This window comes from Schistocerca nitens, chromosome 9 (genome assembly GCF_023898315.1).
Source record: "Schistocerca nitens isolate TAMUIC-IGC-003100 chromosome 9, iqSchNite1.1, whole genome shotgun sequence".
Classification (NCBI taxonomy): Eukaryota; Metazoa; Arthropoda; class Insecta; order Orthoptera; family Acrididae; genus Schistocerca; species Schistocerca nitens.
Genome location: NC_064622.1, coordinates 240,211,473 through 240,230,801, shown reverse-complemented (window position 1 = coordinate 240,230,801; position 19,329 = coordinate 240,211,473). Strand labels below are relative to the sequence as shown.

Here is a 19,329-nt window from a genome sequence, read left to right as displayed (position 1 = left end):
CTGTAGGCAGTATCTATCTTACCCCTAGTGAGATAAGCCATGCCTGCTTAGCCATGCCTGCTTAGCCATTTTGCACTCCCTGTCGATCTCATTTTTGAGACGTTTGTATTCCTTTTTTGCCTGCTTCATATACTGCATTTTTATATTTTCTCCTTTCATCAATTAAATTCAATATTTCTTCTGTTACCCAAGGATTTCTACTAGCCCTCGTCTTTTTACCTACTTCACTACTTCATCCCTCAAAGCTACCCATTCTTCTTCTACTGTATTTCTTTCCCCCATTCTTGTCAATTGTTCCCTTATACTCTCCCTGAAGCTCTGTATAACCTCTGGTTTAGTCAGTTTATCGAAATCCCATCTCCTTAAATTCCCACCTTTTTGCAGTTTCTTCAGTTTTAATCTACAGTTCATAACCAATAGATTGTGGTCAGAGTCCACACCTGCCCCTGGAAATGTCTCACAATTTAGAACGTGGTTCCTGAATCTCTGTCTTACCATTATATAATCTATCTGAAACCTATCTCCAGGCTTCTTCCATGTATACAACCTTCTTTTATGATTCTTGAACCAAATGTTAGCTATGATTAAGTTGAGCTCTGTGCAAAATTCTACCAGGTGGCTTCCTCTTTCTTTTCTTAGCCCCAATCCATATTCACCTACTTCGTTTCCTTCTCATCCTTTTCCTACTACCGGATTCCAGTCACCCATGACTATTAAATTTTCGTCTCCCTTAACTACCTGAATAATTTCTTTTATCTCATCATACATTTCTTCAATTTCTTCGTCATCTGCAGAGCTAGTTGGCATATAGACTTGTACTACTGTCGTAGCCTTGGGCTTCGTGTCTATCTTGGCCACAATAATGCGTTCACTATGTTGTTTGTAGTAGCTTACCCGAACTCCTATTTTTTTACTCATTATTAAACCGACTCATGCATTACCCCTATTTGATTTTGTATTTATAACCCTGTATTCACCTGACCAAAAGTCTTGTTCCTCCTGCCACCGAACTTCGCTAATTCCCACTATATCTAACTTTAACCTATCCATTTCCCCTTTTAAATTTTCTAACCTACCTACCGTTCTCTGACATTCCACGTACCGATCCGTAGAATGCCAGTTTTCTTTCTCCTGATAACGACGTCTTCTTGAGTAGTTCCCGCCCGGAGATCCGAATAGGAGACTATTTTACCTCCGGAATATTTTGCCCAAGAGGACGCCACCATCATTTATCCATACAGTAAAGCTGCATGCTTCGGGAAAAATTACGGCCGTAGTTTCCCCTTGCTTTCAGCCGTTCGCAGTACCAGCACAGCAAGGCCGTTTTGGTTAGTGTTACAAGGCCAGATCAGTCAATCGTCCAGACTGTTGTCCCTGCAACTACTGAAAAGGCTGATGCCCCTCTTCAGGAACCATACGTTTGTCTGGCCTCTCAACACATACCCCTCCGTTGTGGCTGCACCTTCGGTACGGCTATCTGTATCGCTGAGGCACGCAAGCCTCCCCACCAACGGCAAGGTCTGTGGTTCATGCGGGTGAGGAGGGGGGGGGGGGGGTTCCCAGTAATTATTAAAAAAAAATTCAGAATGTTAATAAAATTAAACTAAAAGAAAAATTATCAACAGCAAAATAATGTCTAATTATACTGAAATCAATATTAAAATAAACACTAATCGTAAAAATAAAACTAGACAGAAACACTAAAGAACGAACCACTCGTCAAGAATTATTTGATAAACAAAGAAGGAACCTAGAAAATCATTATAAATAAGTATTTTAACATTAAGAAAAACCAAAAGAACTAAAAAATCATTAACATGAGACTGAATCGCAGGCAGTAAACTAAGAAGGTCTAAAGCAATGCCACCAAGAGAAAAATCGGATATAAATTAATGAGGATAATAATCATAAACAGATTCAATAACTACTATAACAGTTATTACAAATAAAGATAAGACTTCATCGTTACCAGCTTAGTCTGTCTTAAAAATATGAAACATAATAAGAGAATTAACGAACTATCAGTGATAATGGGTTTACAAGTTTCTGGGATTTACATTCGAGTTGTGATTTTCCGTTTACGCATAATATCGATAATTTCGCTACTTGTTTTCGACAGGTGACAATCGCAGATTTCGTTGTTCTCTATGTGGAGTCCAACCACCCTTTGAACGTTACAACCTGCGCTTCACCATAATCATTATTTCCCGGCGCTGCCAAATGATAAAGTAGACAACAGAAATGCGTACCTAACACAAAGTTTCTGCCAAAAGGTAAAAAACTTTAAGTAGGGGAAATGACATAAGATAAAACTCTTCACTCTAAAGCTTCGTAATGAGCATGGATCCATGGGACAAGCGTGATTGAAGGAAAACGAGGTTGGGGTTGAATGCTAAAGCTAAAGCCTCTTTCCCTACTGAGCCGGCTATTGTGGCCGAGAGGTTCTAGGCACTTCAATCCTGCCTCGGGCACGGATGTGTGTGATGTGCTTAGGTTAGTTAGGTTTAAGTAGTTCTAAGCCTAGGGGACTGAAGACCCTAGATGTTAAGTCACATAGTGGTTAGAGCCATTTGAACTATTTTCTATCCCTACTGATAAAATTACCAGCCTCTGTTACACGTACTGCCTTCTCTATTACACTGCCCCATAAGTTCGTTCCTGCCCCACCATGCTGGTATCCTCTATATCGTTTTATGCTCACAGGTGAGGTAACGTCCAGTGACAGCTGATTAGTTGCCTATCTGTAATAGGTGTAAGGTTTCCGTTTTTTGCGTCTTCGTTCCATAGTTCTTCTAGTCTGGCCAACAGACATTCTGTTCTCAGAGCAGTACATCGACACAACATAGTAGACATCGCATAAGACTGCGTTAAAGACCATACGGGACCTGTATTTATCCATTCCGTGAAGACTGGAAACAGTTTTAAATGTCAACGGTTTTCCTACACCGTATTAGGTCTGGTAATGTGTTGTGTTTTGTTGGTTCCATATTTTGTACACAACGTAACAATCAGTTTTACTACGTATGTCACCTTTTGCTAATGTATCCGGTCGATACTGAGCGTCAGGGAGAGACGGGAGCAAAGGTCATTATTTTGTTAGGTATGGCGGGAGGAAAAGCGACACATTGTGGGCGATGGATTGGGTTCCTTCCTTGGCTCAGTGGGTGAGGTGTGAGTGAAACATTGGTGGTTCCACTACCAGTCATTTATTGACACATAAGACCCTTTAAACAAACAGATTAATACATTGTTTCTTAACTCGATCAATTCCTCGCGGCAGCGGTGCGGCGCGAGATTGTAGCGTGCAGATTCCAGTGACCGCTGATAACGGCGACGCTCGTGTTGCAACGGAGCGCCAGGCGGCGTATTCTTCCATACAAAACCGTACCCGTGAACCATTGCGGCGGCGGCGCCGTCTTCTCCTTGTGAATTCGCTCGTTGCTTTACTGACAAGTGGCTACGGCGTGGTGCGGAGTGCTTCGTCCGGAATCGAATCAGCGACCCTCAGGTTCGGCGTCTTCTGGAGGTGTTCATCAACCTCTAGGTTCACAGGTGACCCATTTGGTGAGGCCGCACTCCCTTCGTCCTCACCAGCCACATAGTTAAGTACCACACGAATTTCTTTCTGGTAACATCAGCGATGGCATCTTCTGCGTTGAGCTATTGGTGCGGTCCGAGAGGCTACCATAGCGGGCAAAATTGTAGGAGAAAACTCAATTTGGAATACAGGGTGATTCAAAAAGAATACCACAACTTTAGGAATTTAAAACTCTGCAACGACAAAAGGCAGAGCTAAGCACTATCTGTCGGCGAATTAAGGGAGCTATAAAGTTTCATTTAATTGTACATTTGTTCGCTTGAGGCGCTGTTGACTAGGCGTCAGCGTCAGTTGATGCTAAGATGGCGAACGCTCAACAGAAAGCTTTTTGTGTTATTGAGTACGGCAGAAGTGAATCGACGATAGTTGTTCAGCGTGCATTTCGAACGAAGTATGGTGTTAAACCTCCTGATAGGTGGTGTATTAAACGTTGGTATAAACTGTTTACGTCAACTACCCGAGGCGATGGATCGGCCGCCAGGCAGCCCGTGACAGAGCACTTCATCACTGGCCTCCAAGAAGCCCTGATCTTACCCCCTGCGATTTTTTCTTATGGGGGTATGTTAAGGATATGGTGTTTCGGCCACCTCTCCCAGCCACCATTGATGATTTGAAACGAGAAATAACAGCAGCTATCCAAACTGTTACGCCTGATATGCTACAGAGAGTGTGGAACGAGTTGGAGTATCGGGTTGATATTGCTCGAGTGTCTGGAGGGGGCCATATTGAACATCTCTGAACTTGTTTTTGAGTGAAAAAAAAACCTTTTTAAATACTCTTTGTAATGATGTACAACAGAAGGTTATATTATGTTTCTTTCATTAAATGCACATTTTTAAAGTTGTGGTATTCTTTTCGAATCACCCTGTATATCCGAGAAATGACTGATGACGTCGGATAAAAGTATCTTCTGAAACGAAAAAGGCGGCAGTGGAGAGACATTTGTCACTGGCCACGACAGGCTATCGGAAGACTGACGATCCAAAAGAATCATTCATCAGCCACCTAGCAATTAATATTCTGGAATGCAACATTACTTTTTTACTTCAGAAAAAAGCATTGTTAAAGACCACAGAAAACGTGTATCGAACAGTTCTTAAAATTTGATATCGGACAATTCATTAACTACCAGTGGTGTCGGTTATACAACAGATTCTAACATGAATTCGTAATGTCTGTTACGATAGTTAAGTACGTGTGAGCTTGGCCGATACCTCCAGGGATCAGTGCTCGTGATGTGTGCTGGCCTGTGTGAGCAGCTGCTCGGCTTTCCGCAGGTCCAGCCTGTCGCCCCCGACGACGGCGGACGACTCGCGGCTGCACTCGGGCCCCTCCTCTGAGGAGGACTCTGCGGCTCCTCGCAGAGTGGCCGCCGGCAGCTCCATCCTCACACGGCTCGCCTCGCTCAAGCACGCTGGTCGGCAGGTAAGCTGCGCATCCCCCATCTGCCTCGGGGTCTGCCGAGGTCATCTGTATACCAATTCCACTCTAATACAATAAAGTACGTAGTCTATTTTCGTATTAGTTTTCTCCTCAGCTACCTTTATGTTTACGTTATCTGCAGTGAATTTCGAAGCCTTTCATTGCTTTCTCTTCACGTACTTCGGCATCCTCTAATGTGGGAGATGTCTCATTCGTCGATGAGCCAAAACATTATGATGTGTTCAATAGTGGGCTGGTCTATCTTTGGACTGTAATACAGCACCAATTCAAAGTGACGTGGATGTGACAAGTCCTTGGTAGGTCCCTACAGCTATGTGGCACAAGATGTCAACGCACAGGTGACGCATTTACCGTAAATGGTTATTGATGTAAAAAATGATCGTATGGCATTGTTGGCCGGGAGGCCCCATCTGGGGAAGTTCGGCCGCCGTATTGCAAGTCCTTTTTAGGTGACGCCACGTCGGCGACTTGCGAGTCAATGATGATGTGAGCTGAAATGGCGCCCGATAGTGTCCCAGAGGTGTTCCAAATCTGACTAATTTGTTGGCCGAAACAACAACGTCGGAGCACTATCATGCTCCTCAAACCACTCTAGCATGATTCTAGCCTTGTGGTACGGACGTTTATTCTCCAGGAAAATGCCATTGTGGTCGGTGAAGATGAAAGGAAGCAGCTGTTCCACAATAATACTGACGTAACAGCAAACTTGAAACGTCCCCTTTGAAATATTAAGAATGACAATGCTGGTAAACCTCATACGTTATTTGATTTTCGAACAGCTGAGCAAAACTGAACGTACTCAGACATTTCTCTCTTTACTTATTCTGATCAACAGTAAATTGACACACAACATTTTTAGCGTAACGCAATACGACTTTCAATAATACCAACAAAAGAATGGCCCTGACTAACAAATAACCTATACCTTTCATGAATCACTTACCTCACAAAAATCTTCGTTACTCGAACTACTGCAATACAGTGAGCGCCAATACTGCCAGCTAAATAAAAGATTCTAACTACTGAAGGCACTAACTACTGATAGGCATAGTTAGAAAATGAAAGATTTTGATGGATAACAAACAATGTATTTACCTTAATAGTGTGCAAAAGTCATTATATCTGTTCTTGGCATCCGGTCTTACAAATTTCGTTTTTCTGACGGACACACGTCCAGATCGACCGCTCTCAATATTCTGCCATCTCTCTTCCCACATCCACCATTGCTGGCGGCTCAGCTCCAACTGCGCAACGCTACGCGCTGTTCACATCCAACTGCCCAACGCTGCAATAGCGAAAATTCCAACAATGCAAACCAGGCACAGACTGCATACAGCACAGTCAGTGATTTTCATACAGAGCGATACGTGGCGTTACCAACATAAAAACCTAAACAGCCTACTTACAAACTTTGCAAATAAGGCATCCGCAGCCGAAGGCACGCATTCATGAAAAATAAACCACATACAGTTCTTGTATGATCCTTTAATAGTACTGCAGGTTATACAACGCGTACTGCAGGTTATACAACGCTAGAGTTGCATTTTCAGCCACATCTAAATAAAGAAGAACAGCACTCTGGGAATTAAAAAGTATAAAAAATTTTTTAGGGATGTCAAGAATCTAGTGAGAAGATAGTATAACGTGAATGTATGTCCGAAGCAACTTGCATCGTAATTCGGAATAACACAGGCACTGCAATATCATATTTATATGGCAATATCAGGCAAGCCACTTTCAAGTAAAATGTCTTCCCTGCACGGAATATACATACTGGATGTACGAGTACAGGCTGTAGACACATGGTTGTCGACTTATGGAAGTCCATTTGGATCGGGCTGTGAGGTGTGCACGGATAAGCAAATGGTACACAGTCGGCCTTTGGCTGTGAAGCGGCGCCTTACGTCCCGGTCGCTCCGAGTCGCGTTTCCGGGTCTGTTCTTGTTTACCACTTCGCCTCGTTAGTATTGTGCGTCTTACTTATGTTCCTGACAACCGATGGCTCTTTCTTATTGGAAAGCCAGGAACAAGCTGCAGTTTGACGCAACGTACTCTAGACCCAAGGCCCCATGAAGTAAAGAGATTTTTATGAGACGTGATATATGTTGGTCAGAAAGACCTGCTGGGTATCCACTTGTCTATCGCCCCCAGCGTTGTGTATCTTAAGTCCGCTGACGATAAGGCCTCACTTCTCAGACGCTCGACGGGAGGTTACAGATTCTGCCACTCTGACGGAAACGTGGGTGTGGTAACGCTTGAACTCAATGGACTGGGCATGCAAAATGTGCGCGTCTTGGAGCTAGCATTTGAATTTCCAGCGGATTTGGTCACCCTTGCTCTTCAAACTTATAGCACAGGCCTCGGCATGCGGCCCAAAAATGGAAGACCTTCGAAACTTACCCTGCCCTTAATGTGTGCGACAGGTCGGTATTGAACAGTACCTTCGTATCCGGAACCGACAGAAGGAGAGAACGTCGCATCTTTTATGCCGAAGACATAGCACCCCACTTCCAGGGCAGTGCCGACCACATGGTAGTCGGCGGAGATTTCAGTTGTGTGCTCAGACTATACGACCAGATGCCCCACTATACCACCTACCCGGCACTTCAAGTGCTTATGAAGGACTTGGTTTTGTTGGACACATGGTTCGTACAACATGGCGGTCGAAACGCATAAACCTACTTTACTAGACACTCTGTGAACCGTTTGGATCGAGTTTACGTCACACACGGCCGGCGATCGGCAGTTGTCGACGCTGGGACGTGGCCGGCAGCATTCACGGATTACCTACCGTTTGTGTGTACTCTCACCCTCCCCTGCCAACGCGTCCGACTAAGAAGCGTCCGTGGCGCCTCAACGTCGCCCTTCTTCGTGAGATAAATTGCAGACGCGAAATTGAGTCCACGTGGAGCAGATGCCAACAGCGATAGCCAGTCTATGGTTCCACACTTCAGTGGTGGTTACGGTATGTCAAACCTGCCTGGTGCCGAACATTAGCCAGCTATGGACGAGATAGAGGGTGTTGATATACCGCGACTGTTGACTTCCACCACACTATGCCCCGCAAATTGGCTGCACTACCTGTGCAACCGCAGTCACCGAAACGTCAGTCGGCAGAACAGCACGCAATCACTTAGTATGACCGCGGTATGTCTCGCGGGTGTGCGGGTGAAACCAAGGACAACTGATGATGCTAGTGGAGAACGACCTCCCCTCCACCAAATCATTCAAGGTAGGAGAAGACGCGAGAGGCAGCTCATTGTGGAGGTCGAGACGTGGGTTGGACGATGGGCTGAAACGCAAATGGATATGTCCGAGGCATATACGCCCCTCTACGAACGAGAATACAAGATCGATGTAGGAGTCGGGGAAGTACTGTCCTACCTACCTGTGTCTCGGAACCCACAAGATGATACTACGCTCTTGTCGGAGGTGACAGTGGAAGAACTACGAGAGGCTACGTCGTACGGTGCACCCAACAAAACGCCAGACCCTGACGGACTCCTTCTTGAATTTTACATAAGATTTTTTTTTAACTTATGGCCCCAACATGGGTCTGGATGTACAGAGAACCCCTAAACTCCAGTTTTCAAGAATCATCTGAATTTGCTGAGGGCCTCTTGATTCCGGTGATCAGACCCGGAGGAGGCTGTCACCCGCTTGATTTTCGCCCATTGACAATGCTGAACACCGACTACAAACTGCTGACACGCCTCCGTCAGAGGCTCAAATCTACGTTCATGGCAACCCTTGATACTAATCAAACTTATCTCGGAGGCAACACATCATGTGTTTACGACTTTCAGCTCCTGTAGACACGTGGTGGCATTAATACAAACATGCTGGCTCCACGGTGCTCTTGTTGTGCTGTATTTTGATCATGCTTTCGATCGCCTGGAAGATGGTTTCCTGCGTGCAGTTGTGGAAGAAATCGGTATCCCGCGAGTGACGACATTTGTTGTGCTTCGTTTGATCCAGAAGGATTATGGTAAACGGCTGTAAGTCCGCCATCGTCCGTGACAACAGGTCCGTCAGACAGTGTTGTCCCCTTTCTGCCATGGTATTCGCCATTTCCCTCGAATCGGCTCTTCACGGTCTGCGACGACGCTCGGAATGTCCGCTCCGTGAACTTTCAATGTTGCGCGTACGCCAATGATGTGATGTTCTTAGCATGGACTTGTAACGAAATACTTACGGCACTTTCCTGGCTCCAACGGTACAGGGCGGCGGCAGGCAGTGTGATTAACCTACGGAAATCACGCTACATGGAGGTCGGACGAGGCATGCCTGCAGAACTGATGTATCCCTGACCAAGGTCCCAATGCTGAAATGTTCAGGGATATCGTTCCATCGACAAATACAACTTACGAGGGCCTTATGTACTGTAATGTCCCACTACGACTCCACACAGAGGCTCACCTCAACAACTTTAGATCGTTGGACATTCTGCATAGAGATCAGCACGTCAAAGTGTACATGGCTTCTCAACTTAACTTTTACGCCAATGTATTAACGATGACAGACATAATGGCTTCCATGATGCAGGCAGTGTTCGAACACAAGCTGAACGCTGGTGCAGTTTTTAAGGTCCGTTTTGTTACTCTTACTTTATCCTCCCATAAAGGAGGTCTACATCTACATCTACGTGATTACTCTGCTATTCACAATAAAGTGCTTGGCAGAGGGTTCAATGAACCACCTTCAGGCTGTCTCTCTACTGTTCCACACTCTAACGGCACGCGGGAAGAACGAGCACTTAAATTTTTCTGTGCGAGCCCTGATTTCTCTTATTTTATCGTGATGATAATTTCTCCCTATGTAGGTGGGTGCCAACAGAACGTTTTCGCAATTGTAGGAGAAAACTGCTGATTGAAATTTCATGAGAATACGCAAAGAAAAACGCCTTTGTTTTAATGATTGCCACTCCAGTTCACGTATCATGTCTGTGACACTATCTCCCCCATTTCGCGATAATACAAAACGAGTTGCCCTTCTTTGTACTTTTTCGATGTCATCCGTCAGTCCCATCTGATGCGGATACTACGCCGCACAGCAATACTCCAAATAGGTCGGACAAGCGTGGTGTAAGTAGTCTCATTAGTAGACCTGTTGCACCTTCTAAGTGTCCTGCCAATGAATCGCAGTCTTTGGTTTGCTCTACCCACAATATTATCTATGTAATTGTTCCAATTTAGGTTATTTGTAATTGTAATCCCTAAGTATTTAGTTGAATTTACAGCCTTCAGATTTGTGTGACTTACCGCGTAATCTAAATTTAGCTGATTTCTTTTAGTACTCATGTGAATGACTTCGCACTTTTCGTTATTCATGGTCAATTGCCACTTTTCGCACCATACAGATATCTTATCTAAATCATTTTGAAAGTCGTTTTGATCATCTGATGACTTTGCAAGACGGTAAATGACAGCATCATTTGCAAACAATCGCCGGCCGGAGTGGCCGTGCTGTTCTAGGCGCTACAGTCTGGAGCCGAGCGACCGCTACGGTCGCAGGTTCGAATCCAGCCTCGGGCATAGATGTGAGTGATGTCCTTAGGTTAGTTAGGTTTAAGTAATTCTAAGTTCTAGGCGACTGATGACCCCAGAAGTCGCATAGTGCTCAGAGCCATTTGAACAATTTTTTGTTTTATTTCTTTTTGCAAACAATCTATGACTGCTACTCATATTGTCTCCTATGTCGTTAATATAGATCAGGAACAGTAGAGGGCCTATAACACTTCCTTGGGGAACGCCGGATATTACTTCTGTTTTACTCGATGACTTTCCGTCTTTTACTACTAACTGTGACCTTTCTGACAGGAAATCACGAATCCAGTCGCACAACTGAGGCAATACTCCGTAGGCACGCAGTTTGGTTTGGTTAGAAGACGCTTGTGAGGAAAGGTGTCGAAAGCCTTCTGGAAATCTAAAAATATGGAATCAATTTGACATCCCCTGTTGGACTCTCACGTCAAGCACAGTGCACTGGCGATGTACCTTCACTTAATGCGGCGTCTCTCGCTTTCAGCAACAATATTCCAGGGCGGTCTGATAACACGGGTGGATCCACATACGCCGTGCCCACTGGTACCTGTTGGACATTTATAGCGTATTAGGACGTTTTCCGTGGGACACAACTATATGTTGGGAGTTATACCGGAGACACGGAATCAGACAGCAAAGATTTATTACAGTGTCCTCCAACGCTGGAATCCGGCTAGCGACATTGTACGACGACATCCCACGGTTGACTGGACGGGGGTCTGGCGAGCGGTCCACGCGCCCTTCCTGTCCACTTTCGGTCGACGTGATATGTGGTCACTAACAGAAATGTCCTACCCGACGAATGCTACCTGCCTAACTGACGATCGCAGGCGCCCCGATGCGCGATGTTGGATACGGACAAAATCAGATTGAACTGTGGCCCTACACGCGAGTGCTGGAAACGGATCCACCAATTCTGGCTTTCCTCCCATGCCACCCTTTTGCTTCGATTGCGCCCCTAGTGCTCTTTCATCCCGTTTGTTTCCCGATGACCCGGGTAAATGCAGTCAATTTCGTAAGAGGAATGGCGATACACTACAGGTACCGCGACGGCGAAAAGGAAGCCCTCGATTTGTGGCAATACATGATAAACAAAACATGATGGACAGAACGCAATACTGAAACCTTTTTACTATTTGGGGTCGTTGTTCATGGACCCACCGAGTGTGCCGGCTGTGAGAAGGAGTTGAGCTGGAGACGTGATGTTTCCGCGATCCGCATACGGTAACAGAAATAGTCTCTGAATGTGTGCGGCGGCCCCGGACACTCCGACGGTTGACGACTGCTGATGCCCATTGAAACATTGTCTTCATAATTTTTGGCGTATAGCTCCCTTGTACTTTTTGATTCTTTTTTCTTTAAATGTGACAGCTCACTTCGGTGGTAGGAGGGGGGGGGGGGGGAGACATCATGGCCAAGTCTCGGAATTGAAACCCTGCCCGTCTTACCTCATCCAGCCTACCGCTGACTGCGCTTCTCAATTTAAAAAAGAGAAATAAAAAAAATTATTTTTAAAAGTAAACCTGGTAGGCTGCTCGTGGAGTATCGATGCCGCATTTGGCGAACTCTAGAAGTGTTTCTTTGTGTCGTTCCTTCAAAAAAATAAAAAAATAAAAGGTAATTAAAAAATGGTAGGGCGACCGCTCGTGATAACCTGAAAATCCCGGTTCGATTCCCGGTGCGGTACAAATTTTCATAGTCGTCATTCCTGTATACGGTTGTTGGTTGTCCTTTTAAATGGCGTGTCTACATTTCATGACATCTAGTCGTCGATTCCGTATTACATAGAGGTGTCCGTATACGTTCGATCAGGTAGAGCGTTTACCGACATTTCATTGTGCCACCGTTTAACTTCCTACAAGTAACGTCACGAAGTTTATCGAAGGCAATCCTATCATTATTTTCCTTAAAACACCGTTTTCAGCGTAGGGTATGGCGGTTTACATGATTTGTAGTAACCGTTATAATTCTTCACTGCTTTTCAGTTACGTAGATGTATATCGGTGGAAGGCAGTGAAAACCTCTTAACTCCATCTGTCTGTGGAAACCCGTTATTCCAGTAACCAGTAACTCCACAATCAAAGAGATTTGTAAGTGCATGGATTTCTCCAGAATGAGATTTTCACTCTGCAACGGAGTTTGCGCTGATACGAGACTTCCTGGGAGAGAAGAACTGTGTTCCGGACCGAGACTCGAACTCGGGACCTTTGTTTTTCGGGAGGCAGGTGCTCTACCATCTCAGATGCCCAAGCACGACTCACGACCTGCCCTCACAGCTTAAATTCTGCCAGTACCTCTTCTCCTACCTCCCAAGCTTCACGGTAATTCTTCTGCGAGCCTTGCAGAACTAGCACTCCCGGAAGAAAGGATGTTGTGGAGACATGGGTTAGCCACAGCCTGGGGACTGTTCCCAGAATGAGATTTGCACTCTGCAGAGTAGTGTGCGCTGATATGAAACTGTGTGCCAGACCGAGACCCACCATCTACCATCTGGTAGAGCACTTGCCCGCGAAAGGCAAAGGTCCCGAGTTCGAGTCTCGGTCTGGCACATAGTTTTAGCCTAGCAGGAAGTTTCATGGATGTCTCTTGTCCGTCAATAACTAGATTTGTACTACATAGTTACATATGTAGCAACTGTCTGTATGGCTTTATATTATTTTTTAAGAAACCATTTATGCTTCACTGCAAAATTTATAAAGAAATGAAGTTAAGAAGATTTCATTGCCTACTGTCGATACGGTAATATATGTCCATGTCCTTTAATCAGTTTCGCACGTCTGCTCAAGTCTTACGACTTTGCCGATAAAAGTCGAACTTATTCCGATATTCGACGGTGCATCCGTGTATGCCAACAATAACAATAATTGTGTGCTTAAAAGTCAAGGGAATCTTAATACTATGATTATCGTCTACTTTTGCATTACATGCAGTCGACAATATTATTGTTTAAATCATTATTACTACATATTTGAGACACAGTGACGCTATCTATATTGGCTGGAATGCATCATGGAGACGGGAGATGTATGACATCTGCAAGGGCTACGGATCGTGACATGACGATCTTTCTGGTTCGTCACAGAATTACATTTGCATCTTATTTCCCTTGTAGCAGCAACATCGTTTGTGGAGAGCAAGGACTCTGAGAGTGCCCACTGAGTCCTGTGGCTCCAAAAGAAGGGCTCCGTGAAACTAATGTCAACCTAAAGGACAAAGCACATAAAGTGTTGCCGCACGCCGAGAAAAACAATTCTTATAAATATCATATCAGGGTTGGTTTTGTAAAAGTTACTTTTTTCTCTCAGTTCGCATATAGCTGAAAATAAGGCAACAAGCATCATGATAAATCTACCATAACGCTACGATCAAAAACTACAAACAGAAGAATTTAGCTTGTACGAGCAACTATGTGGCGTCTCATATTCGCCCCTACACGTGCTCGCAGCGGCCGTGCTGCTGACGCTTTCTCTCTCTCTCTCTCTCTCTCTCTCTATATATATATATATATATATATATATATATATATATATATATATATATATATATAAGCACAGCGAACATTCCACTACGCTCTGTCCATCCCTTTCTCATCCACAAACATTTCTAACTGCCTCGAAGGACTTCGTCGCTTTGCTATCTGCGCTTCACTGCCTGAGGCTATATAAACCCGCACAGCGCAGCACAGAGTATTCGGGTTTCCGATTGCAGCGTGCAGTCCATCTCGGTACGGCGAATGCGCGCACTCTTCGCAGAGCACAGTATATTCGATTCGTGTTTGTTTTCGCCTAGCGTTGTACAATTGACTATCTTAGTCTATTCTTGCCGTATCGTTAAATTAAACTGTAGACTCTAAGAGATGGTACTGAATGCTGCCTTAAAGGTGCTGCAACAAAATCTTATATTGAAAGTTCAAAGGTGGTTCGCTGTAACGATTCCAGTCTCCATGGTTTGAAGCGGTAAGATTTCTAACGACACACTAGAGGAGAAAAAAAGAAAAATGACAAATCTTACATCAATCTCAGATTTGTTGATCTTAACATCTCACTTCTCTTAATGTTACTTAGCATACTACTTCCGAATAGTTCGATGGCACCTTTTTAGGTGCGCTGGCAGAAACAATCGTATAGACTCCAATTTGAAAGACAAGAGTGAATAATTTTTATACGTAAGAAGGAACACTAATTAAAAGTCAAAAAACTATGAGGTATGCGTGCCGAACGATGAATAAAAACGCCACTTCGAATTTGGTCACCTATCACATTGCACGAGCGGGTGTAGCGCACACTACCTTTGAGAATTTAATTGTGGCAAACAGAACATGATGTACATTCGACGAAAAATCTGCAAACCATCTCGCTACAGCACCGCTTTCGAACGACACTGTTTCACATTGAGTCACGCTAAACCCTGCGGTAATCAGATGGAAGTGTTTGGGTTTGAAGAAGTTTTGGAGAACATTACTATCATGTGTAGCACCAAAAGTGAAGTGCGGCGGCTGGTCTCGGCGGAGGTTCGAATCCTCCCTCATGCATGGATGTGTGTGTTTGTCCTTAGGACAATTTAGGTTAAGTAGTGTGTAAGCTTAGGGACTGATGACCTTAGCAGTTAAGTCCCATAAGATTTCACACACATTTGAACTTTTTCTTTTTTTTTAAGTGCGGAAAATGTTGTGTTACGGTATGGGATTGGTTTTTGTGTTTAGGGTGTTGTTGCCTTATTCCGCTTAAACAAAACACTAAATGCGGAAGGATATCAACACATTTGATAGCATTGTATACTGTATAGAATGAAGCAACAGTTCGAAGACGATGATTAATTGCATCTGCATGACTGGGCACCCTGCCGTAAAGCAGCACCTGTGAAGACAATAGTACTTCTGAAATCGACTGACTTGTACAGTGTCCCAACCACAACACAATAGATTACTTTCCGGAAGAGTTAGAACGTCTGTATCACTTCAGATCCCAGCGCCCAACAACACTACCTTCTCTGGGTTCGGCTCTTGAGGGAGAATAGGTTGTCAGTCCCCACAGACATTCAGACACCTTTATATGAACGCGTGCGTGGTCTCTGTTCTTTCGGACATGTCAGAAAAAACAGACATTACACATTCATTTAATTGGATCGCCTCGATGGGCAATGAGTACACCACCTTCAGTGGGAAAGCACTGTTACATCTGACCTCCTGCGGGAATCTCAAAGTAGCTAGCACGGAGTACATGAACAGTGACAGCGGATAGCTGGCTCAAGGTGGGAATGTGGGTCGGCACACAGGCGTGCAGATATAGTCCGAGCAGTTGCGGTAAAGTCGTGTCCGGGTGGCGGAATGGTTAAAGCAAATGCCTAGTAAGTTCCCTTCAGAAAGTCTGTTGGGACCCCTAAAGACAACACAACCAGCTTATTAAACTGATGGAGCCCAAGTAAGCTTGCGCTTCCCAATGTAATTCCTCGGATGTTTCCATACGTGGGAGAGTATTGTTTAGAGTTCAGTTACATCTATATAGACCGTCCTTCCATTTGAAGTTCTACCGGTCTGGCGAACAAGGTAGTTTGGGACTTCATGACAAAAATTACTTGAAGAAAACCAGTGGAATATAAATGGCAACATCATTTGGAGGAATATCTTCAGTGACATCCCGCATAGTGCTGTCAAATCCACCTGGTACATGGAGGCCAATCATACAATACCTCTCCTACCTGTACTACCTGAGGATTTGTGGACACTTTAACTCGCCGACTCACCTGTGGGACTGCTAAACAAATTACTGATCTTCTATGCAGGAGACTGGCAATTATCGATCACTCCATCGAAAGACACACTGGAAGAACAGACCTTCCTTGGCCACAGAGGTTGCGCTGCTCCCAAACAAAATACAACGCAGCGATCTGGATACTAAGCCACACCACTGCTTACATCATTCAAAATCGGACAGCGAGTTTAGTAGACTATTGCTATTGTACTCAATATGAATATTTTAAAATCAAACCTGACCTGTACTACTCTTCGAAGTAGGGGAATATTTCAGACACCATGACAGCAAAATCTTGAACTAAGTAGTTAGAATAAAAGAATTTCAAGTAAGCTCCGAGCGAACAGGCATCGAGAAGAAGTTCCTTCATTTCATGGAGTAGTCAGAAGTTTTTGGCGTTAACTGTTTATTATATTCATGGGGAATACTGTAAGAGTTTATTTATTAACTTATTCAACAAATATTTCTTTTAAATTTTAAGATGAACTTCCTCTTTTATTTTCAAGAAATAGAGAATTTTATTTGCTTTATCATTATGGCTGCAACTATTTACAGAAGAAGAAGGCGTTTATCATAACAAGGGAAACATTATACTTTATATCAAGAAGTGATCATTTATTACTTATTTCTAGAGTCTTCTGTTGCAGAAAAAACTAAAAAAAAAACAAAAAAAATCATAGAATAAAGAAGAAAAAGAGAAAAGGAAGGAAGAAAACTGTATAGGGCGCCACGTATAAGCTCTGGTATTCGAAAGGAACCGTGGGTTCGAAACCCATATTTAAAAAAAAAGTGGTAGAGCACTGAGAAAAAAGAAGAAAAAACAAAAACAAAGAAAACAAAAAAGGAAGCAGGAGATCCTGGGTTCGAATCCCAGTAACGTCCCGATGCAGTTGACATATATCTTTCCTTTTTCCACTCTCTGCTCAAGCCATCATAAAGGCGAAGGGTGGAGACACACCATACTGATGTGCAGTAATAAGCTTCAGGGTACTTTTGATCAATAGTGTATGTGCGACACGATACGGAGAAGAACGTGCAAATACGTTTAGCCCGTGCAAATAATAATGTTTTCGATGTTGTAACTCTTGTCGCTTTCGGTGCTTGCTAAGAAAAATTCTTTCCATTTAAGATGTGCTGTTAGGTCCCAACCAGCTTCAAAAATCGCTATAGGCTCGGAAATGAACCGCGGTACACCACGTACGATCGATGGTACTGCCTTTTTTTGTTTTTTTTCTCCGTTTCAGTTTCTGTATCTCCCACTAGATGCGCTACATCTACAACTATTCGAAATTAATTCGTAGATTATCCGATAGAGGCGCTACCATAGCCCTTGTTTATTATTTTCCTTCCATCCGGACCGGTACTGAAGTTCAGCGCGCAAAGCGTATCCGCACAAACACACACCCCTGCAGACGCCTACGCACGAGTACACCATTGCTATCGCATGCGCAGCCCAGCGTGGCGTCGTCGACGGCGTCGAGCGACCGGCACAGCGACGCGGAGGCGGTCCCTTGCGGGCCGTGCTCGCCCACGGAGGCGCTGTCGCCGCCCCCCTCCGCCACCAGCTCGGCGCCGTCGCGCGGCGGCTCGCTACTGCTGCGCGACAAGCTCAAGACGCTGGTGCACGCGCCCGCGCACACGCCGCCGCACACGCCCCCACCGCCCCCGCAGGCGCAGCCGCCGCCCCCGACTGTGGTTCACGCTGCCACCGCTGCGGCCGCACCACCCGGTGAGTCTCTGCTAAACCAGCGAAACAGCTCCCGTAAAGGGAGTATGTAAATGATTAGATTTGTATTCTCTGTAACAGGTAGAACAGTCAAATTATAGTTAAAGTGGATCAGCAATGTTGATTGCATTTATAATGTTAAATTGTCTGTTAGATGCTTAAGTTTAGGCTTCTTATTCGGGATGATGCAATACCAGACCTGCAACCTGACAGGTTCCTTAACCCCAAGAGTTGGTGACAAAATTCCCCTTCGAGAATGGATAGAGGAATCTAAATGCGAGAATTGGAAGAAAATCGTAAGCTGTCTGAAACTTATTGTTCTCACAAAATCGGACTATGATCTTCGATGAAAAACTGATTGCTTTGAAACTAAAATTGGTCAATGTGAAATTTAATTAAAGAAATAATCTGTTTACTACACTATTTCGCTTATGTGGGTCGCCCTGGATAATTGCTCTCGTAGCTACAGCGCGTCTCAGTAACAGAGCTGCAAAATCTAACTATTGACGTATGCAAAGATGCAATGCGTTCTCTAGAAAAATTGCTGTCATTCTTCTTCCATAATTTTCGAAAATGATTTTAAACTAAATTGAAAATTAAACGACTCTTGTATTGTGGACATTGACTTCGGGTTAAATGAACAAAATAGCAGTTTAATATCATTTGACTTAAGAATATTCAGTTAATGAAACTTCAATAAGTCAGCTGAAACCACGTAACTGTAATCCAAGAACTACAAAAATTAAACTTCATATTATAATCTTCCCTTAAACGAAATTCCAAAATCTAATCTTAAATCCATTTCTCACACAATGATAGATAAATCCTAACAAAAACTGAACACCAAGAATATTCCTCATCTGGATGTCTGACGAACCAAGATCAAACCTGAATCGCAAATACTATAAACTTAATCATTAGCTGCACATGCATTCTTCACATACAGTATAATTTTACCAATGTAAAAATTAGTTATTTTTCTCTCCACAGCAAATCTTCCATTAATTTTTTTTTTTTTTTTTTTTTTTTTTCACCAGTCTTCTGACTGGTTTGATGCGGCCCGCCACGAATTTCTCTCCTGTGCCAACCTCTTCATCTCAGAGTAGAACTTGCAACCAACGTCTTCAATTATCTGCTGCCCTACAAACTGGCATCTTTTTCCGGGATCTTTGAATAGAAACAGGTGCTCCTCTCCTTCCTGGTGTCTGTTCGTTTTTTTCCCAGGTTTGTGAGGGATCGTGCCACCGACGCCTTGAAATCAAGGGGGCA

The 19,329-nt window shown here is 44.1% G+C and overlaps 1 protein-coding gene across 1 annotated transcript in view; it reads left to right on the top strand.

The window, feature by feature from the left end:
• Positions 1-19,329, top strand: part of LOC126204156 (uncharacterized) — a 1,030,415-nt gene that overhangs the window by 929,005 nt on the left and 82,081 nt on the right. Inside the window, exons 20-21 of the mRNA XM_049938564.1 lie at positions 4,876-5,023; positions 17,787-18,063. Coding sequence (XP_049794521.1) covers positions 4,876-5,023; positions 17,787-18,063 — 425 coding nt within the window. The remainder of the gene's footprint in view (positions 1-4,875; positions 5,024-17,786; positions 18,064-19,329) is intronic.